General features: G+C 28.3%; 3 protein-coding genes across 10 annotated transcripts in view; all 3 read right to left on the minus strand.

Moving 5' to 3' along the window:
* Positions 1–782: 782 nt before the first annotated feature.
* LOC123294865 (protein MTO1 homolog, mitochondrial) lies at positions 783–5,282 on the minus strand. The gene is made up of 8 exons (XM_044876043.1): positions 4,999–5,282; positions 4,783–4,901; positions 4,424–4,616; positions 4,077–4,366; positions 2,999–3,302; positions 2,276–2,774; positions 1,080–1,365; positions 783–922 (listed from the first exon to the last, which is right to left on the minus strand). Exons 1-8 carry the CDS (start codon positions 5,189–5,191, stop codon positions 821–823), a joined length of 1,986 nt encoding a protein of 661 aa, XP_044731978.1. The 5' UTR covers positions 5,192–5,282; the 3' UTR covers positions 783–820.
* Positions 5,283–5,965: 683 nt separating this feature from the next.
* LOC123295167 lies at positions 5,966–8,836 on the minus strand. 5 transcript variants are annotated; one of them, XM_044876407.1, is made up of 3 exons: positions 8,656–8,836; positions 7,498–7,534; positions 5,966–6,560 (listed from the first exon to the last, which is right to left on the minus strand). In XM_044876407.1, the coding sequence occupies exons 1-3, from the start codon at positions 8,708–8,710 to the stop codon at positions 5,993–5,995; spliced, it is 660 nt and encodes a 219-aa protein (XP_044732342.1). In that variant the 5' UTR covers positions 8,711–8,836; the 3' UTR covers positions 5,966–5,992. The 5 variants fall into 5 exon arrangements, with proteins under 5 accessions (XP_044732342.1, XP_044732341.1, XP_044732343.1 ...); XM_044876406.1 differs by having other exon boundaries at positions 5,966–6,566; positions 8,656–8,832; XM_044876408.1 differs by lacking the exons at positions 7,498–7,534; positions 8,656–8,836 and adding an exon at positions 7,378–7,427.
* Positions 8,837–15,456: 6,620 nt separating this feature from the next.
* The window catches only part of LOC123295290 (protein-tyrosine sulfotransferase), a 226,710-nt gene continuing 216,899 nt past the window's right edge, over positions 15,457–25,267 (minus strand). For all 4 annotated transcript variants that reach the window (XM_044876580.1, XM_044876578.1, XM_044876579.1 and 1 more), the window contains 3 exons: positions 22,520–22,823; positions 21,083–21,336; positions 15,457–17,481 (listed from right to left, as the gene is read on the minus strand). In XM_044876580.1, coding sequence (XP_044732515.1) covers positions 17,142–17,481; positions 21,083–21,336; positions 22,520–22,823 — 898 coding nt within the window. In that variant the 3' untranslated portion in view covers positions 15,457–17,141. The remainder of the gene's footprint in view (positions 17,482–21,082; positions 21,337–22,519; positions 22,824–25,267) is intronic.

Genomic DNA, 25,267 nt, shown 5'->3' on the forward strand with positions numbered 1-25,267 from the left:
TTTAATTTAAAAGTAAAATGTTAACCAAACCAGGATACGAACTAGCGTACCTTGACTTCATAGGCAAGTGCTGTACCCAAACAGCCAACCGGCTTAAGTAAAACTATATAATTAAGTTAAAACTTACCTTTACTAAAAAATTAACTAATTGATAATTTTGTTCTGAAAGAAAAAATAGGATAGAAAATTAAAAAAATAAAACAAAATTTAAAATACATAACGATTTTTATTTATTTATAACAAAAAAAAGTTTTATATTTTCATGAAAAATCATATTGTATTGTATGTAAATCATATTTTCATAAAATAAATTAACAGAGATTCTTCTTTTCTTATTAAAGTTTTTATACAAAATTAGTAAAATTCTATCACTTCTATATAATAATAATAAAGAGTGTATCAAGATTAACGTCTGATTCGAACTTCTTGCGTTAATTTTGGAACACTCCTATTTACAATATATACTACTTTCTTATAAATACTACTAAACCATGGAGATATGAAGATAGCTAACGCTAGCCTGTAAGTGGATGCGATTATCGAAGCGAGAGAGAAGACTGCCAGTAAGTTCCCCCGTATCCTTGTCTAATACATATACTTAGTAATACATATAGTATATATGTACATATGATTATGACAAGGACACGGGGGGACTCACTGACAATCTCTTTCATTCATCTTATCGCATCCACTTACCAGTAGAAATTCTTCCTTGTTTAGGTATGGTATCTTCGGGTAATTTTAGCTATTTGTGGATATAAACAGCAGAAAAGAAACATTAATAACAAATAAATATTTTATTTGAAAATAAAACTTTCATTTAACAGTTTACAGCATTCAACGCATTTTTTTGTTTGACATATTTTAATAAACGTAATACCGTTGAAGGAGTTACACCTGGAATTCGACTCGCAGCTGCTATCTGCAAACAAAAAAATTTTAAATAACAAAATTGACAAATAATAAATACAATAAATACAGCGTGGTTTATGACCTTTTAAAGAAAAATTATTTTAAGCGAGATTTCAAGATCCATAAAATAAAAATAAAAAGCAAAGATTTAAAAGATCATTTCTTACCGTTTGAGGTTGAATTTGTAATAATTTCTCTTTTTCTTCAATCGATAAATTAAACGAATGATCGGCATAATCCAAATTCTCAGGAATAATCAGCTGTTCATCACGCCGAATTTCTTCAACTTCTTTAGCTTGTATGGTTGATGCATGCTCATATGAAGCTTCAATTTCAAGTCTGGTTGCAAGTGATTTATCTTCGGCAAATTGTTGTAATTCTGGTAGCTTTAATGCCTTGTATAATTTTTCAATTGTTACGTTGTCAGCAGGAATTGATACCATTTCAAAAGCACTAAAATAAGGTAATTTGGTGAGATGTAAACATTTCTTTACATTATGTTATTTATTAATTATAATGTTTACCCGATCAAGGTTTGAAACCTTCTTTAGTTCAAATGAAAAACCGCTACAACTTAAACTACTAATAAGAGCCTTCATACTCCGATTGGATTATGTATTATTAGGTTTTTAATATTGAAGTTTATCCAAATAGGATCAAAAAGTGGAGAAAATCTAGTTCGTTGGACTTTTACTCAAATAAAACTTTTTCTAATGAATTACCTAAAATCGATCCAAGGGATGTCTCTTGTATGAGATTTTGACTGATATCTCAGAAACTTAAATTAAATCATAAAATATACCCAATTTTCGTATTTTTCTTAAAGAATATAAAAAATCGCAAATAACTTTATGTTTTGGAATTCGGTAAAACTTGGAATTGAGAGTGATTTTTGAAAAATCGAATTCATTGGACGTTTGGTCGAGTATTTTCTATGGTATCGCTGGAAATTCAATTTGAAGCTATAAATTTCAGAATTTTAAGTAGTATCAACATTAATAGTCATCTAGTCGTCAAATGAACTGGATTTTTGTCCTTGTTAGGCTTTGTCTTCTTTAACACATTTATTCCAAAAACAGAGACAACAAAAAATGGGCTTTTTAAGCGTACCTATAAAATGAGATTTCGATAAAGTAAAAAAAGGTTGATTGTGATTTGGATAAAAATCATTCTGTCAGGTTATTAAAATCTATTTTAGACTCCAAAATTTTTGGATACTTCTTAGTTTTTCACAATAACTCACATAATTCCTGGTCTCTCGAAATTCCGAATTTTTCTATACGTACATAATTTTCATTTACAAAAGTTGCTTTTTTATTTATTTAATCTCTAACGTTTTCTTTCTAGTTTACCTCTGACTTACGTTTTTTGAAGAGTATTTTTTGATTGTGACAAATTTAATAAGTCCCTCCAATGATTCGTCGACATTTGAATACCTTTTAACAAATCTTTACCATTTTCTAATTTTACTTTAACTTCTTCCATTAAATCCATACGTTTTTTACTAACACAACCCACATTAAATCCATTTTCAGTTAATCTTAAATCAGCATTATCAGGTCGTAAGCTAAGACGAAATTCTGCACGACTTGTAAACATTCGATACGGTTCATTTGTACCTTGTGTTGTTAAATCATCAATTAAAACTCCAATATAGCCTTGAGTCCGATTTATAATTAATGGTGATTTATTTAATGCTTTTGCTCCTGCATTAGCACCGGCTACAATTCCTTGCGCTGCAGCTTCTTCATAGCCTGTTGTACCATTAATTTGCCCTGCTAAAAATAAACCTGATACTCTTTTAGTTTCTAGCGTTGGTCGTAATTCGCGAGGATCCACATAATCATACTCAACGCCATAACCTGTAATATACAAAAACTATTCATTCAAAAAAACACAAGACAGACATTTATTTTCGAAAATTTAAGATATCTTTGGATTATACAGTCATTAATAGTACATGACTTCTTCATTCAATTTACTTATAATTACAGCATGGTAAAAAGGCACGTTAAAAACTTGGAAAATCATGTAAATTAAAGACTAAAAAATCTGTATTTTGAAATTTTTGTCAATAACAACTTACCTGGTCGAAGTATTTCAACATTTTCTAAGCCATTAATGGATCTCACTAGTTGTACTTGTAATTCTTCGGGCAATGTACATGAAATTCCATTAGGGTAAATTACGTCACTATCCAATCCTTCAGGTTCAAGCCATATGGGATGTTCTCTACCACGAAAACGGAGAACTTTTGATTCAATTGACGGGCAGTATCTAGGACCATTGATCTCTTCCATAACGTGACGATTCAAGTGTAAATTTGATAAAACTATATTTTCAACTTGACTGTTTGTTCGTGTCATGAAACATGGAAGTTGATCTTCTGGCTAAAAAATTATCAATCATGTAGGTAAATAGATAGCCAAGTTGTTGATTTAATTAGTAACTTTCAGACTGCATTCATCGCTATTTTGATTTAAGTTGACAGAAATTTGGTATGGGAATATCAGTTACATATGTGTGACATGTATGTATGTGTAATATGACAGAGTAATCAACACTGTCTATATATGGTATTTCAACAATTAACTCAGTCAACTGTTTGTTTTCACTTGTTTCATGATTATTTTAACGCTCGTCAAAAAAAAATTCGTAAGCCATCGTTGTAACGTAATAATGTTAATTGAATAGTATACACTGTATTCAATTATTAATTAACATTATGACGTTATACGATCTTGAAAAGTTCTTTTAAAACTGTCTGTAACTTTCAAATTATCATGATTAAATAAAAAATAAAAACAGTTTTGTTATAAAACGTATATATGATCTTTCCAATTATGTTAAAATATAATAATAAATTTTTTTTTTAAATCCCAATTTCACAGCATATTCTAGAGAAGCTGAAAACTACGCTTTATTTATTTAAACAAAGCTTTTAAAAGGCATAAAATGATCAAATTTTGAGTCTCGAAACGTAAAAGATCCGTGGTTCATGGATTTACCATTCCCCCAACCCCTTAATGAGCATCATCAAGTTACAATGAAGTTATATCACGTTGCTTACTTTAATTTTTATAAAAAAACGATGAATAAAAATCTGATCTATCATCATGTCAATTCCTATAAAGTTCAAAAAACAATATAAAATAGAAAGTTACCTTTATCCAAACTTCTTTATTTAAAAACGAAAATGGTATTGGATATTCGTCTCCTAAGTGTTTTTCGCATACATTAAAATTAATTTTATCCGATTTTAAACGAGGTGGTGTACCAGTTTTTAATCGTCCCATTCGAAAACCAATACTAGACAACGTATTAGCCAATCCAATAGACGGTGCATCGCCAATTCTACCCGCTGGTCGAACATCTAATCCAATATTAATTTGTCCTTTCAAGAATGTACCCGTTGTAATCACTACAGTTTTACTTAATATTTTCGTTCCATTAACTAAAAAATACCTTAAATTATATCTAGAAATGTATTCCAATAAAAAAAATTGTATACTTAAAATAACTCCACAGCATTTTGAACATGAATCTGAGAGTCCCTCAACATACAAATCTTCAACAGGCGCTTCAATAATTTTTAAATTTGGGGTATTTTCAAATAAATCTTTCTGTAAATGATGCTTATATAATTTCCTATCGATTTGTGCTCTTAATCCCCACACAGCTGGACCTTTTCTTCGATTCAATACCTAAAAGATATTTTAATTCTTAAGTTATGAAGTATTTTGTTTTGTAGAGCGGAGATTAGTACGTTTTGCGCGTAAACTTTCAGTTTCAGTCAATAAGATAAAAACAATACTGTACTTATGGGCTAACAAAATGTAATTCTACTTACTGAATATTAAGAAAACTAACCTTGTATTGAACGCCAGATTTGTCACAAATTCGTCCACATACCCCATCTAAAGCATCAACTTCTTTCATTAAATGCCCTTTTCCAATACCACCAAATGAAGGGTTACAAGACATTTCACCTAAAGTAAATTAATTTTTATAAAGAAATTCATCTTCGAAAATTTGAAAACATGCATACATAAGCTTTGGGATAAGCTAAGTTATTTGCAAACTAACCAATAGTTTCCTTTTTGTGTGTAATTAAAAGGGTATCAGCCCCCATTCGAGCAGCAGCCGAGCAAGCTTCTGTACCAGCATGTCCACCACCAATAACCACTACATCAAAAACATGGGGACTAGGTAAAGTACTGAGAAATTTTGTATTTTTAATGCAGGGAATAAAGCTTTTACTAAAATTAACTATACTCATTTTGAGTTAATTTTCTAGGTTATATTTAATAAACAAACACATGCTTCATATATTTGACAACTTATTTTATGACGTTTAAAATCCAATTTGGGCTGTTTCCAAAGAAGCAACCAGTGTGACCATGTGTTCAATGCACAAAACAACACAAGCACAAATATATGCATGGAATTTTTTTTCGCATTTCATAACAAAATGACAAAAGTGAAATTAAAATCTTGATAAAATTTAAACTACTAATTAGACAAAGAGATCGGACATAGTATTTGACATCATATACTATGTTTGCCGTAAAAAAACTATGCTAAATAATTGTTTTGCTAGAAAGAAATACAAACAAATTTTTGATAGCTTATAAATTTTTTTTTTTAAAGTTATTCGAAAATATTTCTCTGCTGTTACATGAATGAGCTTATATAAAAGCAAAAAAAAAACAGAAAACAAAAAACAAAGAGAAACAAACAATTGACTGACTTAGTTGTTGAAATACTCTGTATAGAAAGCATTCAAAATCAGTGCTTGCATTATTTTTTATAAATTGGAAGAGTTTAAAAAACCAACGCAATTATGGCGGTCTTTCAGCCGGCATTTATTTTGTTTTCAAAGATTTCAAAAGTATTTTCTAGAAAATTTTTGTTTGTTTTTCGAGTTTTTCCCGAGTCAAATGCTTCGTTTCCTACAAGAGAAAATTAAAAATCAAGTCATATTAAATTAAGAATTTTATTAGTATAATTCAATTTTGACAAAAATATATCTAAAAAATTTACAATATTATTTCTAAATAATTTTAAAATAAATATTAGATTAAATATCTGCTCTCATCCAATCGATTTCCAATGATGAGACTCCACTTTGCTTATTCGGTAGATAAACACCTCCCGCTACTTGCAATCCTATACTTGTAATATGACTTTTGTCCAATGGTTCTGTATCATTCACGAATTTTCCCCGAAAATAAGGTTTAAATTTATCTAAATCTAAACGAACTGTTACAAATTCTTCATCCATAGGTGCTTCAAACGTTTGTTCATAATCAGGCGTGGTACTATTTTGACTTTTATGTTTAATAACAACTTTGTAGATGGAGGCAGACCCTTGTCCACGAACATTCAATGTAAGGGATTCGAATTTGCTCAAATCAAACATTGTTTCAGTTTTGACACCAGCAAAACAAGCTCCATTTGGTTGTGGGTTTAATAAAGAGAAAAATATGGCACGTTGAAATACTCGAGTTTTTTGTAAAACCATAACACCTTTCGATTTACCAACTTCTCGTACTGAATCGGATACTTCATACCAATCATTTAAATTGTCAACAGTTGTAAAATCAAATAATGTTGCATGTTTTGTTGATCGATCTTCTGGCGTGTAACTGTAACTGAAAAATTGTATTTAATTTTGTATGGCCAGACTTTCATCCAAGAAAGTATTTTTGTACAGGACTCAATAGTAACACACTAGGCTAGGATCGAAATGATATAATAAGAAATTTTTCGTTAAAAATAAAGACCATTTGTCATCTTGCTTCAATAATTATAAGAGTCACATTGCGATTTGAAAGAGTTGTTATATTCCTCTTCCGGGTACATGCTGGTCAAGAGGATTTAAAGTTATGGTAAATTGATACACAAAGCGACAGGAGACGAGCGACTAACGATTAGCAGCGACACCGCTAATTTCATTAATAATTATTTCAACAAAAAAATCGCTTATCGTCCGCCGCTTTGTGTGTATTTATCATTACTGTATCTCCTTGAGGTGTGTAGAAAATAGTCATCCAATAGCTTAGCAATTTTGGGATATAGCAAAGCTATTTGGGATACGAAAAAACTAAACTTGAAGTACGAAAAATTGAAGTACACTCGTATATCTCAAATCTCAATTACCCCCTTTTTTTGTGTTGTTAATGTAACCTACAAACTAGTTGCCAAAATGCTAATTAGCTGTCAATTTGACAGTCAATTTCAAAAATAATATTAGGTTAAGTTGGACCTTTTACATTTTTTTATTACTGTTACTGCATTTTTGCCACTTATTTCCAGCCATGAGCTTTTGTTTTAAAGCCCAAAAATTTAAGTTTTTAGTTTTACACAAACATTTATACATTTCAATTTTCAATTACCCACGATTAAAAATAAAATACATATCATTAATTAAAGTGGTACGATATTACGTAATAATATTCTTACTTGCTTTTCATGGTAAATAATAATGTCCGATAATAAAATGAACAATTTAAATAAATGAATAAATTATTTTTCGAATAAAAATAAAATGTTTTGGTTTAAATACTATATATAAACACTTACTTTGATTCATTTGCCAAAATTGGTTGCAACATACCACCTAAAATACAAATTAAATATGTACAACGATTCACCCACATTTTTGTAAACAATAAATTAACGAATTATTATTATTCTAGATACTAAAGGCAATTATTAAATCAAAGATAGAGTTGTCAGCACATATGAGTACTAATGTACTTTTAAATTATGTTTAAAGAGTACAGAAACTATCCCTTTATATATTAAAAGTGTTGGCTTCAAAAAATTTCCTAGAATATTATAACTTTTTTTTTTTAATCAAGGACGGTAAGTTATCAAACTGTGTTTTGCAGAAATTTAATCAACAGAAAATATTGTTTGTTTAAATTATTCTTTTGTTCAAGAGATTTATTCTTTTGTTTCTTCACTTTTTCGACAGCTGAATAGTATTAACTTCAATTAATTATTGTTTTCATTGAGTGTTTATACAAACAAACGACAAACTTAATCTTAAACAAGTGAAAACAAACAATTGACTGAGTTAATTGTTTTAATACCATGCATAGACAGTGTTGATTACTCTGTCACATTACACATACATACATGTCACACATACATCTAAAACATACTATAAAATTTACGCCTAATTTGCGCCCTCACGGATACACAGTGATGTTTAGGAAAAAATGTTTCAAACAAAAGTTGTTTATTTTTTGATAAGGAAGATTTTTTACATTTAAACTTTTGTTCTATCTTTAACGGTTTGTTAGTTGCTCATTTACGAACTTGACCTCACTTTTTACGTCCTGAGTACGCTGTAAAAATTTCAGCTTGATATCTTTTTTCGTTTCTGAGTTATCGTGTTGGCAGACAGACGGACAGACAACTGAAAATGGACTAATTAGGTGATTTTATAAACACCTATACCAAAATTTTGTTCATAGCATTAATATTTTTAAGTGTTCAAACTTGGGACTAAACTTAGTATACCATGCATATTACATATATGCATGGTATAATAATTTTTAACTCAAGAACCAGTAACCACTTTAATATATTTACTTAAAAATGATTCAATATTTGTGTTAAATCGTGTCAATCACCTTTTAAAATATTATATCTCTTATATAATCATTAGATTTTTAAAATAGAGTAAATTGAGCGACATTTTTAGTCTTCGATTAAAATGAATTTTACTACCTTCTTGTGAAGCATCAATTACCAATTTATCCATTGACAAATCTATTTTGTCCATATTAAATTTATAAAGTAAAATTTGAAAGTAGAACGAACGTTTCAGGATTGATTGCCTACTTTTTTTTTTTGTAAATCGTTTGCAATTTTTTCTATGCTTTGATTTTATTCAACTTGTAGTTTAACACTAATTTTAAAATAATAATAACAATGCAAACATTTCAAAAATCATTGTTTTGTTTTGATAAGCAAAAGCAAGATAAAATTCATGAATCATGAAAGAACAATAAATTACATAACCTAAATAAAAGTACGATCTTTGTATGTCAAAAGACGTTATGCTTATTGCATAGAAAAACGTATAGAAAATAAGACGGACACATGCGTCGAAATATAATATTTCTATGTAACTGACGGCACAACTTTAGTCACAGAAAGTTGAATCAGAATACTTATTTTTCGAATGTTCTTTTTGTATACACTATTTACACCTGGTGTAAGCAGAAAAGGATTGTCTTATAATACATTTGATAGAACTCTTCTTTTCTACTTACTCCGAGTGTAAAAACTAAAAAGTGTATGCAGAAGAAACAAGCATTTTATTATACAAAAAGTACAGATTTCAAAGAGTGAAATCCTCCCTTACTTTATACCCCTGTAATAAAATTTTTTGCCTTTTCGAATTTCCTTAGTTTTAATATTGGATATTTTAATAGTTGTAATTTAAGATTGAATGTCTAAGCATTGTCCTAACTCAGTTTATGGTTTCTGCCTTCTAATATTTTAGAATTTTTTGGGTGAGATTATTAGGTGCTCTTAAAATTATTTTCCAAATATGATGAAAGGCATGCAAAATCTTAAATGAACTCGAATTTACTTAGTTTTTCTCGAAAAAATTCCTCAAAAAAAGCAAATTTTTTTTTAAATTAATTTATTTTGCAGTTATTCAGTTAATATTATTTATTAATGTTAATTTACTTTGCACAACGTTTACCATCGCAACAATAATGTTCAAAGATTTACACAGGTGTTTGGTTTGATGAATAACAAACTATTCACTTATTCTAGTTATAAGAGATTATTGTCACCTTGGAAAGTTAGTAAGTTATGATAAGATATATCATTGTCAAAGTAAATTAACATTATTAAAATATATTAATCAACAAATGCAAAATCAATTTAATTATAAATATTTTAGGGTCGAAAATTAAAGTCTGTCTCCATATCTAATATGGCGACTGATTCACATTAGGCCTTAAGCATCAAATAACGTTTATTGTTAATAAACGAATATTGAAAATAAATAATGGTCGTGTATGAACGCCGCTTTAAAGCTATTAAGATAGAAGTTGCGTCACAATCAGGCTCTATTTTTCTTACTTTCCGATCATTAATTATTGCTCATCGTAAAGTCTAAGAATTGATTACCTGGAAAATAGACCTCGATGATTTTAAAATCCCTGGTATTATAAATTTGGAAATTATTAAGATAGTAGACGTTACAATTTTTTATTAAAATTGAACTGTAGGTACAAGGTAAATGAAAATGAAAAGTGCAAATGGAATTGGTACATTATTTTTAACACCACCAAATAAAGTTACTCTGCTAAATCCAACTCTGCTAAATAAAATGGTAATTACATCAATTGAGAGACGACTCCATATTTACATTGTCATAATAAATAATTAATTGAATAATTTGTGACAAAACGTGCCCTAGAAAAGTACATACGTTGAAATTGACATTAATAAAATATTTTTTTAAATCGTTTCGTGTTATCTAGTTCTATCGGGAACGGCTTTCTTAGTAATCCAGATAAAAAACTTATGTAAACACCTAATCAAATACACTTTTTGGAATTATTCTTAACTGAATAAACAAACTTTTTGAACTGTTGTGTAATACAGTTCATATTTTTTGTGATACAACGTGGGATAAAAAAAAAAAATTAAAAATACTTTTTTTTTAGAATGTAATAGTTTTTTCATTTATTTATTAAAACAGTCACAATAATTTGATATGGCAGCTAGAGCACCATTAATTAAATAATAAATCTGTTTTTACATAAAATTAAGAAGCAATTTAGCAATGATAAAAATTTACAGTTTTATACTTAGTATTAACTAAGTCTTGTTACGTCACTGCAGTTTTAGACGTAAAATATCTGTTAGCAACTCTTTTGTATTTGTAGAAAATCTTGTAGTAAATTTAACCGTATATTGAAAATAATTTTCTTAAACGCTGAGACCCTCTAGTATCTCGTTTGCAGATAGACGTATGTCAGCAAACAATGATTTTATTTAAATTTGTTATTAATTTGATCTGTAAATGACAACTGGTTGATATATCAATAATTTTCAATGTATAGACGCTACTCCTTCCTCTTCATTAAATAGGAATCACGCTAAAGTACGGTATCTCACAGGTAAATAATTAAATAAGTATTAAATATGATACACAAAAATAGCGCAAGAAAAATAACTTTTAGCTTGTACCGAGCCCCTCCCAGTGATTAGATAACGAAACTTTCAACCAAACAAAGACTTGAAAAGAACTCAAAGCCCATGATTTAAACATTTTGAGTTTGCGTAATCAGCAGACACAAGGCTTAATTATTACCAAATTAACGAAAAATAAAATTAAGACTCTGTAATCAAATTAAGTAAATTTTCTTCCCTAATTTCTATATTTTACAAAAAGCACCAAATTGAATACATTTTTTTAAAGAAAATGATTTAAATTAATCAGTGCTCGATGTTTTTTTTTTTTTTTTACAAAATATTCCCTCTAATTTTTTTTAAATTCATTCGAATTGTGTTTAAAAGAACAAACTTACAATGAAACAGATAAAAATATTAATTATGTATTTTATGTAATAAATTCATATTCGATATGTAAGGTTAAAGGGTCATGTGAAAACTGACGTAGTAGATGACGGGATTTATTTCACTACTTAAAAAATATTTATAAAAAATCCCCAAATTTTTTACATAATTTAAAATTAATATTTGTATCTGTCGTACCACAAATATCTGTCCTAAACCTAAATCGTTAGCCATGACTGACCTTTTTGTTCTTTACAAAGTCTAATGAGTTTGACATTTAGCGTGTCTTTGAAAATTTGAACGTCATCGTTAATTATTTGTCTATGATTGAGAAAGATAGTAAATTTTTACTGACTGAAAAAAAGCTGTATCATAAATCTGTTTTATCAAAAACGCGGTCTTCTTACGGGTGGTAAAAAGCATTGAAAGGGAAGTAAGAGATCGTTGGAAGATAAATCTCAGCATTCAAAATTATATATATTGATTTTTTTGATTTCCTAATTTACACATGTATGAGTTCAAATAATGTCATATATTAATACGTGATATTTTATAGGTCAATTGAAACCATATTACGTTGGACACATAATATTTCTCAAACTTGTCAGACTAGCTATCTAAATTTGGTACAAACATTCATGGTGCGTGCATACATTTTCCATAAGAAATTACTTAAAAATTAATTTTTATTTATAAATATTTTTTACTGACCATAAAATCAAATTAGGCTACAAATTTTTAATCGATGTTTTTTTTTTTTCATTTATTTTTTGTATAAAAATAGGTGTACTTTTTTATTTAAAAACATTTTATTAATAATGCTGCCAATTTTTAAAACAATATCCTCCTCTTGGCTTTTACCATTTTAGGAGGTAATATTGAGGAAAAAATACAAAATATTCAAATAAAATTTAAATTATAACAATTTTCTCCTACAATTACTTTTTTTTATAAATATAATTTTGATATTTTGCATTTAACTAGTATCATAGACTTACAAAGTACATTTTTAGAAGGCGAATTTAACTCAATATCCACCATGTTTAAACTCTTTTTAATAGAGTATCTATCGCATTTGAACTTTTTTTCAATGGCGAATTTCTATTACAATGATCATATGCTGTCACATTAGCAATCTATAAGTCTATAGACCATTTAAAAAAGAAATAAGCTAAAATAAAAATTTAAACAGATCAGTTTTTTTGACACAATTATATTAGGTAATTTGTTTTGATTGATTATAAATAAGATTTGTAAGGAATTACAATTATTCAAAATATGTATATTTCTGGATATCAGACATTTGTTTGTTGGTTAAAAAACATGGAGAAAGCGTATTTGTTTTATTTCTACTCATTTCAAAATTGGTCGTGTTTAGCAGATACAAATAGCGTATAAACACCTAAACCGCCATTTCTAAACATCTAGCATCCCGTATATCAAAAAATCTATTTTTGCTTACACAAAAAAAGATCAATAACACGAAAATATTCTTATCCAAAATTGTTATTACAGTTGGGGGACCGTTATGTGCAATACTTTTTAATCTAAGAGGTCCACCGACAGTAATAACGATTTTACTTACCATAACAATTTCAGACGATAATATTTACCCTGTCTAAAATACATAAATTTACCAACTAATATTATTTTCCGAAGCAATTTAAAATAACTTGTCTTAATATAATGGCTGAAATGATTTTGAAAGCAAAGTTTGTTTCAAATTTCGTGCTTTGAATGATGTATCGAATCGTTTATAATATTGGATAAGGTTTAGGAAGAATTAGTTTTATTAAAATCTCAGGTTGACGATTGTTATAGTCCATCAAAATTAGTTTATTAGTTCCGGAAAACGAGGCGTAAAATAAAGAATACTATTTGACAACATCGAATCGTTTGCCTATTTAAAACCGATCCGCATTGTAGCCCGATATGAAGCTAGAATGGTACTTTGCTTCTTTCTTCTGTGCTTGAAACGAAAATTGGTCCACCATTGTTTTTGTATAGAGTTGATCGAGTGCATAAATAATATTGACTGAAAAAAGGGTTATAGGCTATATCGGAAAATACACATATACTTCGAAGTTAAAGAAAAACATTGATGTAAGAGTATTACGCCAAACAGTGCCGCCTCTCTTAATGTGAAATATTGATGATTGGACACAAATTTCGTTTTTATTTATTCCCGGTACTTTTTGACAGAACAGTTAAAAACGTTAGAAAATGTTCCGTTTCTGAAGTACATTAAATCTAAAAACATTAAGATGACGAAGACACTTCATGCTTATACCTTCTTCGGAATTAATATTCAATATACCTCAGAAAAGTTTAAAAACATTCATTTCGAAATTTTCGAAAATAAATATTACGCCTTCTCCATTCCGTAAATGCGAAAAGAAATATTATGTGATATTCTACTACATATTACAACTAATTTTCAGAAGAATTTCACATAAGTAGGTACATTACGCTCTTTTTTTCCTAAAATCGTTTATAAATTTAGACAAATTTAAAATAATTTCAGTATCTATGAAAACCGATACTTCAATAACTGCATTTTGAAATTCTTCAAAGTTAAACTATTGTTAGAAAAAATACAATCATATACTTATTTGCGTAAACTTTTGAAATTCGAGTAACTTTTTATTTTGTTGAATGCTTGTAAATGAAAACTTTCTGAATTTATGGCACAGTTTAAAAACAATTCTAATTTTCATACAAATATTATTTCATAACTTGCTAATTGTCCAAATTTATAAACAAAAGAAATAACGGCCATTAAAATTTTGAAATACCATCGGGCATAAGACATTTTGTAATATTTTTTATTTTATAGATACATTTAATTTGTTTATAATTATCATTAAAAATGGAAAGTCTTTCATAAATTTGACTTAAATTAATAAGCATAGTACATTTTCTAAATACGGTGTACGTTCGATTTAAAAAATTCAAATTTTGATGATGGTTTTAAAAATAACTCTTCTATTTTATCATTTGTCGAAGTGGAAAAAGTTATGGTTTTCTATTTTTCATCTTGTGTAGAGAGTTATAAAATAATCAGAAGCGTGCTTGTTTAGTACTTGAACGCCTGTTATTAACGAATTACATCATGATACTTGAATCAGTGACAAGTAGTCAATTGATGAAGTAGAGCCAATTTAAATTGTAGACTTATTGATAAATGGTAATTGACCAGGTAGTCCAAAGTGGAACTACTGCAAACGGGTTCACCGGTGTTTATCTGATTTGAATTTAAATATTTTTATTGGTCTTTAAAAATTGTAGGTATAAGTATTGCCATCTGGCAGTCTAAATTAGAACTACTGAAATCGGGTCCACTTTCTGTTTTAATTAGTAGGAATTATTATCGTCACTTGGCGAGGTTGCAACTACATGTTATCAATTGCCAAATGCATAATTTTTAGTTTTAGCGTTGATGTTTAATAACTCAAAACATAAGTAAAATCAAAGTGGATATAAAAGGTATAAAATTAAAAATCTCTTATGCCCGATAATAAATCTAATTTTATTATAAGCTGCCTTACATTTTTTTTTTTAATTTATCTATTTAATATTCAATAATAACAGTTTTCATCTAGCAGCTTCATTCACTCGTCTTTCCATTTTTTTTTCTGTACACAACACTTAGGCATTACAAATATAATAAAAACAGGAAACAAGAAGTACTTAAAAAAATTTTTTTACATAATAATTTTTAGTTATTGTCCATTACATGAACAGTTTTTTTTATTTTTTTTCATTTTTGATTTTTCAAATTGAAGCTCATAAGTTTGTAATTTTTTTTACATTTTTTTTAAAGTAAATATTTTTTGGTCGCTAAAAGTAAATTTATTATTCTTTTTTATTAATAAATATCACGATTTTAAAACAATATAATTAATATTGTTAATTTTTTTAAATTTTAATTAACATTTAATAAGTTTTAATTAATTAACTATGTATTTTATATTACGCTTAGGATGTGTTTTTTATTTATTTTCATTTTATTATCACAAATTGAAATTAAGCATTACTTTTGATTACATTTTTTTTACATAATCGTGTGATTTTCTTATGTTAAAAAAGAAAGTGTCTCAATTAGATTCTTTAATGCTAATAAACCACTAAAAAAAACACAAAATTTTATTCAATCGTTTACTGCCATAAAAATGCATTTAAAATTTGCATTTGACGAAAATGCTCGAATAATGATAATCAATTGTTCTGTGGCCATGGCGTCAGTTGGCTGTGTAAAGAAATGCGCTGATATTTTGTATGATAATTGATAATAATTTAATGTGTTGTTATTCTGCTTATCGCTGATGTGCTGTTCCTGAATGCAATAATACTAGCATAATCGGACAAATTGTGGATTCAAATGCCAACTGATATAAATATGAGAAAAACTTCAAAGTTACGAGAAGGAATCTCGAACTATTTTATCTCAAAAAATACGTTTGTCCTTTGTGAAGATCACTTTGCTGTAAGTACCTATAAACATTATCTATTTAAAATATCTTTCACAATAAGTTTACATGATCAAGTACATATTTTTGGAATATAGTTGATATTTGGAGCTTATAGAAGCTAGTAAAATAAGTTGCCAATTCTTACCTTACGTTTTAGTTGGTATAATATAATGGGTTCATTAAAAAGAATTCGAGTGAAACCGTATTGCAAACCCTGCAAATTCGATTGGCATCATTACCTGCTTTGAAGGTAATTTTAAATTTATGTCATATAAACATATTAAGTGTAGCTCATTACTAAAGTTTACACGTTTAATTTACACAGCCGTATGACGTAATAACATGGCGACTACTATTTATTATTAAAAATACTGAAAATTTTGAATTGAATTTTAAAATTGATTTTGCTATTTTATGAACTAAACCTAATATTTTCCGTCCGTGGTACTAATCTGTGGTCCTAGCAACAAATGGCGTAGATAAGAGAAGTTGAATCTACTTAATGAATAAAAAAGGGAGGAAGCGTTGGGTGAAAAATAAATTAGATGATAACCAATAATATGAAATTGAACTATTAACGTTTTTATTTAAGCCATATTAGTATGGCAGCCGAAAAATAAATGTGCTTGTTCAGCAGAAATAGGCACATAATACGCTTTCGCTTTTATGTGGTCGCACAAAAATTTTTTGTGCCTAGCACAAAAGCTAGATACAAAAGCGCGTTCGTTCTTTTATGTTTTATAAAAGAGTGAAAGCACTATATATAACTAATTTTTTGATCGTTTGCAATTATTAACAATTTTGCGTCTTGCATATTTTTTATCGAGATTTCAAAACCAAACAAACACAGATAGGAAATATTTGGATTTTTGCTATTATTTTAACTAATTTTTTTAAATGAATTACGTTTTTAATAAATTTTATTGTCTTAATTGATTACAAAAAAAGACAGAAGATTGAAATGCCTTGAAAGAATTTAATCACACGAAATAGTAAAAAAATTATTTTCACTGTCACTTTTTCCTAGCCAATATTTTTTTAACGTCTTCAAAGATTTCTTTAAGTCACGTACAACATAATAGGTAAAAATTTTCAGAATCGTTTTTTTTAACACTCAACAATTAAACTGCACTCATAACAATTAAATATTTTTTTATCAGTTTGTGGTTTTTGGTTTTAATAAATACTTAGGTGTCATCCACCCTTATCATAATTATCTGCTCGTTGATCCAATGATGTGACCTTTAATTGATCAATAACGTCCTCTTCAAATTCATTTTGTGCTTTAAATAATTGACGTGCTTTCTCTTGCCATATATGTGCATTATCTTGTACACGTCGTGTATTATCTGCTACTTGGGAATCTGGTTCACCATAATTTGGAGGATTTGCATATGGATCGTAACCTAATACGGATAACATTGGTGCTATGTCGGCCATTTGATTTACTACATCGGTCGGTATCTTACCAACCCATTTTGATAGTGCTTCTAAGTTTACTGGTTTTATTACTTGATCTGAAGATCTTTCAACTCTGTAAAAAAAGAATAAAATATTAATACAAATTTATCCAGGGCAAAAAGGAATAAAAACTTTATATTATTTTATCTCGAAAATTTTTCCGCTTTGGCTAAAATTTAAACTCAAGCTCTGTCTTAGAGCTTTTATTAGCCACGGTTATCAACCTCTTTAATTCATTTCGATTTTTTTCTGGGACTATTCTGGATTTAATTTGGATAAATGTTTGGGAAAAGTAGTGGTTGCTATCTATCGTATGATTTCTTGGCAACCTGTCTCATTTATTTTATGATCTGTGAGTTGGATTTATTTAATAATAATTTTCATCCACAAACTTATGGATGTTCTTGTTGTAGATAAAGTTGAGGAATGAAATTTTTCCACTCACTCTCATTCGCCAAGACTCCTAGGCTAGTTAATATATTTATTCAATCCAGTAGCTAGCGTATTTGAGTGAAAAATTTCTAAATAGTACAATGAGATTTTAGCATTAGAGACGACATTAATTTTCGAGGAGATATAACTTTTCAATTAAATTTTACTATAAATTAGAACGAATAAAAGCAATGAAAGTTTTTAATATTTCATGAAAATTGCGTGATAGAGAACTATATATTATATCGAATAGTTTTTTTTTTTTTTTTTAAACTTTTTATTTTTCCTTAAAAATATAATAAAAATTCTTTTAATAAGAAACTTGTGAAAATTATCACGCTATAAAAATATATTTTCTTTTTTAAAAGAAGCAAAATCAATGATAAGGATCAAGTAGTGAGGTATGAGGAAAATATTTTTAGAGTGGAAAATTATAAGCTTGAAAAGTATTCTTCATCAAGTGCACTGTACATGAGTACCTTGTAATTAGTAAAATGTTTGTACTCATTAAAAAATGGTGTTTTTTTAAAACAACCTTTTAGTGGAGATTGAATTTTCCCAGGAAAGGTATACAATTATTTTTTCTTATTTTTAGTGATTAGGGGAAGATAGGTACATTTATTTCTAGCATAAAATTTAAAAAAATTACAAAATAATGGAAAAAAATTTCAAAAAAAATTTCATATTTTAAATCGTTAAATTGATATTTTTAAATGGTTAAATACTGAATTTCGTTACATATTTCTAATTAAAAATGTATGTTCCGAAAATTCGAAAGTTTTAAATGCAACAATATTTATTTTGGAGACCCCGGACAAGGTTATAAAACGGCCTGAAATAAGTAAGTGGGAGGAGCAAATGAATTAATCGCAGCGTTAGCTGTGGATTAAATGAGCAAGAAAACATCAATCCAAGAGAATGAACTACTCCCAAAAACAATATAGCAAGAATTTGGGATTATCATATTATCAAATGCATATGTTTTAGATCCAGATCCAGAAGCGATCTTAATTTTTTTTTGTAATCTTTAATATAATTAGACTACACTTATTCAAAGTTATCTCTAAAAGTATTGGGAAATCATTTTGACATGGGAAAACGGGTGCCCTTATAAAGGACTACGATAACAGGCTTAAAATAGATTTCAGCAGGCGTTCAATAAATTGATGGATATTAAGTAATTATAGGAAGCCACTCATTGATGTGGAATGATCTGGTCATTCCAAACTGGTGCTATTAAGCCTGTTTATGACTGCCATATTGACTGTTTGGCGTCATTTGTGATTTCCGCAATAGAACATCTTATAGGGCAAAATTATTCCATTATTTCGAGAACATTTTCATTATTTTAGTGTGTTATATAAAATTTTATTAGATTGATAAAATATAGTATTACGTGTTAATTATCAAATGAAGTTACTTAAATTAACTACAAACAGCTTGTAAATAAAATTATTTCATATACAATTTTTTAATTAAAAACTCAAACACCACCACTTTTTTTAATTGCATTTGTTCTATACTTGAGAAAATCTATTGTGCTGTATGTATTTATATATGGCAAGCAAACAGACGGATAGACAGACTGTAAGTATTCATTACGAAAATTACATATCAACAAACCAACTAGCACACAGTACACATTATTTCTAGCACCCAAACCAGGCAGTATCGTTTAATATATCGTCGGTGTCTAGTCACACGCTAGCGATATAATAAGTTTGTTTGAATTACTGTTTGGATTTTAATGATACGAACCGCGGACTGGTTAACGATACGAATTCCAGTTGGTAAAAGCTTTTCTTTATGGCAATCTACAAGTAGAATGTCCTCATAACCTGAACCATAAATATTTAAACAAAAACTATGGAACTATAAGTACAGATATGTCTGCTTGTTTGTTACTAATTTCATAAAAACTTACTTTTATAGTTCCGGCTTATGAATTAACGGTAAAGGGCGTTCAACGCGTGTATAATAATTTGAGCTTTACGCATTTGGTAAAGTTAAGAAGGTTAATAATAAAGTACACAAAGTATGCAGTGACAGATTTTAACAAAATTTTTGCAATCTTCACAGTTGAATGAAAATATGTATATTTATATCTCTCTTATAGCTTATTTCCATTATTAAAGAAATTGGACAAAAATTTGATGCTATCAAATTACTTGAAGGTTATTTCTTTGAACCAATTTCTTCGATAATGTCAACAAGGTAATATAGTTTAAAGGTACAATATGAACTATATTTGTGCTATTTTACACTTCGTAAATTTTCTAACTATGAAGAGTTATAACTAGTAATAAAGAAGCGAGTGTTTCACTCTTGAAAGATACTTTTCCACTAGGCTAACGTTTGAATATATACGATGGTAGTGTTTATTATTGTTCTTAATTTATATTTTTAGAGTAGATTACATAAATTGATAGAGAAATAAAAATGTACACTTTTTTCTTTGAATTTCTAGTGTAATTTACCTTACAGTTAAAATAGTTCTTATCGCTATTTAAAAAAGGAAATGATTATTAATTAATTTAAATGAAATTTTTCTCAAAGCTTACAATTTTTAAACTAAAGATTACGTCATATTATTATGGATAAGAGGGTGATTAATTATGTTTAATATATGACATTTTAATGAAAGTAATACTTATACATATTCATTTGCTGCCACCCCCCGGCCTGGCAATGATTAAAAAGAAATTTGAAAAAATTGAAACGATGTAGATGTATAGTTAAAATAAAACAAACAATCAAAAAGATTCGCTTTAGAGTGATAATTTCTTAAATACTTTTTCTAACAGCCATTAGGTATGGTATCTTAAATCCATAAAAATCCGCGTAGTTACACTAATTTTCGTAAGACATTCACGAACTTCGTTTAACAAAAATATTAAACTACTTATACTAATTTTCGTAAGAAATTCACGAAGCTCGTTTTAAAACTTCCGTTGTTTTCCTATTCTAATATATGCGTTTGTTTTGTTGCGGTTATAACTTTCTGATCATGTGAAAACAATTTCTATAAATACGAAAAAAAGTTTCTTAGCGTTTTCGACTTATTTTTATGTGTATAATATGGGGCTACATAAGTCTACTAATTGTTTTTGTAATACTCGGTATATAAATAACTGGCAGAGTTGATTTATCAGCAGCTTCTCTCTAGTATTATGATAATTTCATTATACAACTAAACAAGTCATCCTAGATAAAAATAAGAATGACATAAAAAGTATACTTACTTTGATAGTGATATACCATTTGGTTTATTAATAAATTCTTCATGATGTAAAACACTTTCATTCCATGGTATATCTAAGAATTTTAATATACGTGTCATCCATTCACGTGGATGTAATACTAATTTTTCATAATGTACACGTAAACAACGTTCTTCACCTAATGTATTACATTGTGCATTCATTAATTCAACGGCTTGATTCCATTTTGTTAGACATTGTCGATAACTTGTTAAATCAAATCCAGTTATTGTCACCTGTTCAACACAAATATATTATTATTATTGATAAAACTTTATAATTTACATATTTAATTAGTGCCTTTATCACAATGTACTGAGAAATGAGGGTAATAATTTTATGTAATATTAAAAAAAATTTATTTTAAAATAAAATTGAAAAGCATTGGCGTAGAAGAATTTGACAGCGTATTCTTTGACAGGAAGAAAGAAGTGATTAAAACGACTAGATTATTGTAGCGATTGACTGAAACTGAAGCTAGTCCCTTGCTGGATTCTAAACCACTAAATAGAGGAAATATTAAGTAGATGAACTAACCAAGCTCAGAGCAGAAAAGCGCAGTATGGACGTTTTAGATTTAAGACTTATTAGTGTTAACGACAAGTAAGGAAGATTATAGATTAAATTTAGAACATAGCTCGGAAAATGTAGCCTGAGTTAAACAAAGATGAAACAGTATACATCTTGTATGCATAATCGCCGGTGATATATCAGAACTATGCACTTAGAGTGAGCTTTTAAAAACAAAATATCCTAAAATAAAATAGTTTTCTAAGTGACTTTTTTAAGGCAGCAAACTAAGAGATAAAAATATGATAAACATTACACCAAGGTGAAATTTCCAAGAGAAGTGGCCTAAAATAATCCTTAGCCTTTTTGTAAAGATCTATAAAAAGACCTATTTAAGTTAAAATTTGAATAAATTCTAAAAATAATAAATTGTGTGTCGTTTTCAAGAGGAAGACAAGACGAATTGTAACACACATACGATGGGAAAACTACATCTAATAGGAGATAATCCTGATGACGAATTTGCTATTTTATCCATAAAAATGTAAAACTATACTTGATACCATGACAAAATTTGAAAGTGAAATTAAAATTAAAACGAAGAAGTTATAAGCAATCAAAGATTGCATTCAAAGATTACCCATCTCTTTTTAGCAAAACAAAGTATTATATGTAATGTATATGGCGATATCCATGTATGACGTCACTAGTGGGTATCTTCCGCTTTGTTTAATTAGAAATTTTAAAAGTTCACATCTAGCATACGAGTAAAGATTTTTAAAAACCAGCTTCACTTTTCTATTCGTGAAGTGAGAATTCCTTCATATGAAATGATAAAAAAAAAATTAAGTCCAATTCCCTATTGTGAACGAAGATTTTTTTAGTAATTTGATTTCAGAAAATACTCACTTGACGACTAATTATCGAATGTACAGTGGCTCGACCATCTCGAACCATAAAAATAAATTTTGCATTAGGAAATAAATCTATAACGTATGTTCCCATTTTGATTGTTAATGGATCTTTGTTACATAGACGAGGTGCAGGTTCACCATGCCTTGCTATTACTTCTAAACAAAAAGCTGCAATCGCTGAATCTAATACATCTTTTGATATACCAGCTTCTTTTAGCCGTAAACTTTCTTTATCCGATTTCATCCAGTGGGAACGCATTTGTAACACTCGAGGAATTACACGAGTTTCTTGACCACATCTGAAACAAAAAGAACATATATTTTATAATGGTATCGAAATTTTCCTCTAAAGTTTATTAAAAATATTATGATGCCAATTTGGAAGGCTAATTATTAATTTAATTGGAACAGTTTTTTTGGTTTTTAAGATAGTGAGAGGGAATAGTGGCGAAATTTTGATCTGCTGGATTTTAATGTTGGCATAACAACTAAATGCAAAGTGGTTAAAGAGAAACTTCCAAACTCTTTTGCTTTGGCTGTGAGTAGTGTGTTGACTATCGTCAAATTGTTTGGTAATAGCTGTGACAGCCAAGGATTCTCGACTGCCCAGACTGCGGTCTCAAATGAGATGTTATCTAATGCGTAGGAGCCTTCTCTGTGTGGTGAAATTTATTTTAACTTTGCTTATTATAAATTTTTCCATTTAGCATTATTAACCGAGAACTTTATTAACATTTAAATTATGTGTTTTAGTCTACTTTTAAATATTAACAAAGAGAGGTTTTCTTTGGGTAAATTCTGCTCGTCAATTTTCATAACTTTACAAAAATTTCCACTTGATTGCATCTAAATTGAATGATATAAAAGAATTGGATATTTGAGGAAAAAATAAAACCTTTGAGCATTTCTTTTGAACCTTATTGTACCATTCTTCAAAATTTTGTAAGCATAACGGGTGAACGACTTTTGCAGTATCAACAAATTTAATACTGTAATTCACTAAAAATTCGTAGATTGTTCTGCTAATACAATTGTTTCTGTAATCTATCACGAACAAACGATATTTACGTCAGAAAGTCACCATCAACTAAGGTAGATATCCACATACATGATATGAATCAAAGATAAAAGTCAGTATAGAGGAGAAAATTCATTGTTTTATAGGTATTTTGTTGTCATTGGGGGATGAAAGTGTATAGTAAATGCCTGTTATTACATACATATAAAAAGAAAGTGATAGGTTAAGGTACCAGAATAGTAGTAAAAATTAGCTATATTACACACACCCTTTCATCTCTACCTTATTCGAAAACAAGCTTCGAATATTAACGCATTATATAGAATGATTCGTAAGTAATGCGATGTATTTATAAAACATAGTATCTACCCCCTTGAGGACCCACAATAAAATTATTTTGCTAGATTTATAAAAATTATAATTAACAAGACCGGTTTCGATTGCTTTTGCAATCCTTTTCAGTAGCATTAAATCCTTAAATTTAAAATCAAAACAAAATACCAAAGTAAGATTAAAATAAAATATGTATATGCAACAACGCTCTTAAAGAAACAAAAATAGCGTCCTGTAACAAATTAATTGACTGCTTTCACCTGAAACAAACGTTAATGTTACTGAAGAGGATTGCCTAAGCAATCGAAACCGGTTAGCTGGTTAGTAATAATTTTTATAAATCTATCTAAATTTTTTTATTGCGGGTCTTGAAGGGGATATATTTTAAGAAAATACATAATCCAGCCCCAAGAAATGCTCATCTTAATTTGATAAATGTTTTTTTTTTTTTTTTGTAGTTTTTAACGCTATACGCCTCTAAAGCCCCGTAAATTTAAGGCAGTGAGTTGAAAGTTTGTATGTAAGTTGAAATTGTGTCAATAAATTCCCTCCTTTTGGTGGTATCAATTTCCCAGTTCCTTACCCCTTTTTATTTCAAAATATAATATTTTTTTCGTTTTTTTGTTTTTGCTCATTTTTAAAATCCAAATTCATTTAAGGCAGTTTCAAATTTGATGATTCAGTGTATTTGTATTAAATGTAGATTATTCAGATTTTGAATAATCTACATAAAAACATTAAAAATTAATTGATTTTTTACGGTTTTTTTGATTGAACACAGGATTTACGTATAAGCAAAATAAGGACTACGTAGGTAGTTTCAACGGATTTGTAGATAGTTATCAGTTCGTAATTTAAATAGTATGTATAAAGAGATTTTGCGACTTCTTTAGAAAAAATTCGCATTGAAGAAATCCAATTTTTATACTTTTATTATAATGTAAGCTGATCAATTTTATTCGATACGTGCAAATTAAAACCTACATAGTATAATTGAAAAAAGCGTAAAAGGTTTTTTTTTTGTGTAGGTACCATAGACCGATGAAACCTACAATATATCCTGGTTATAATAATAAACATACCCTAACCATACAAAAAACGTATGATATCATGTAATAAATGCTTAATTTAATACTACTTATATACCAGATATGTGGTAGTTTTGTATATGAACCCTTTATGTGGTTAAGATTGGTTTTTACACACATTTTCTACAATATGTGTCATCCTTCTTCCTAAACTAGGTACAGTAAACAGTCTCTAATATTCATCAAATTTTGTTTTTGTCGACTGTGATTACTTAACTAGTAAACTAAATATCAAAACTAAAGTCAAAACAAGTGAAAACAAACAATTGACTGCGTTAATTGTTGAAATACCATGTAGAGACAG

The sequence above is a fragment of the Chrysoperla carnea genome, chromosome 3, assembly GCF_905475395.1.
Source record: "Chrysoperla carnea chromosome 3, inChrCarn1.1, whole genome shotgun sequence".
Classification (NCBI taxonomy): Eukaryota; Metazoa; Arthropoda; class Insecta; order Neuroptera; family Chrysopidae; genus Chrysoperla; species Chrysoperla carnea.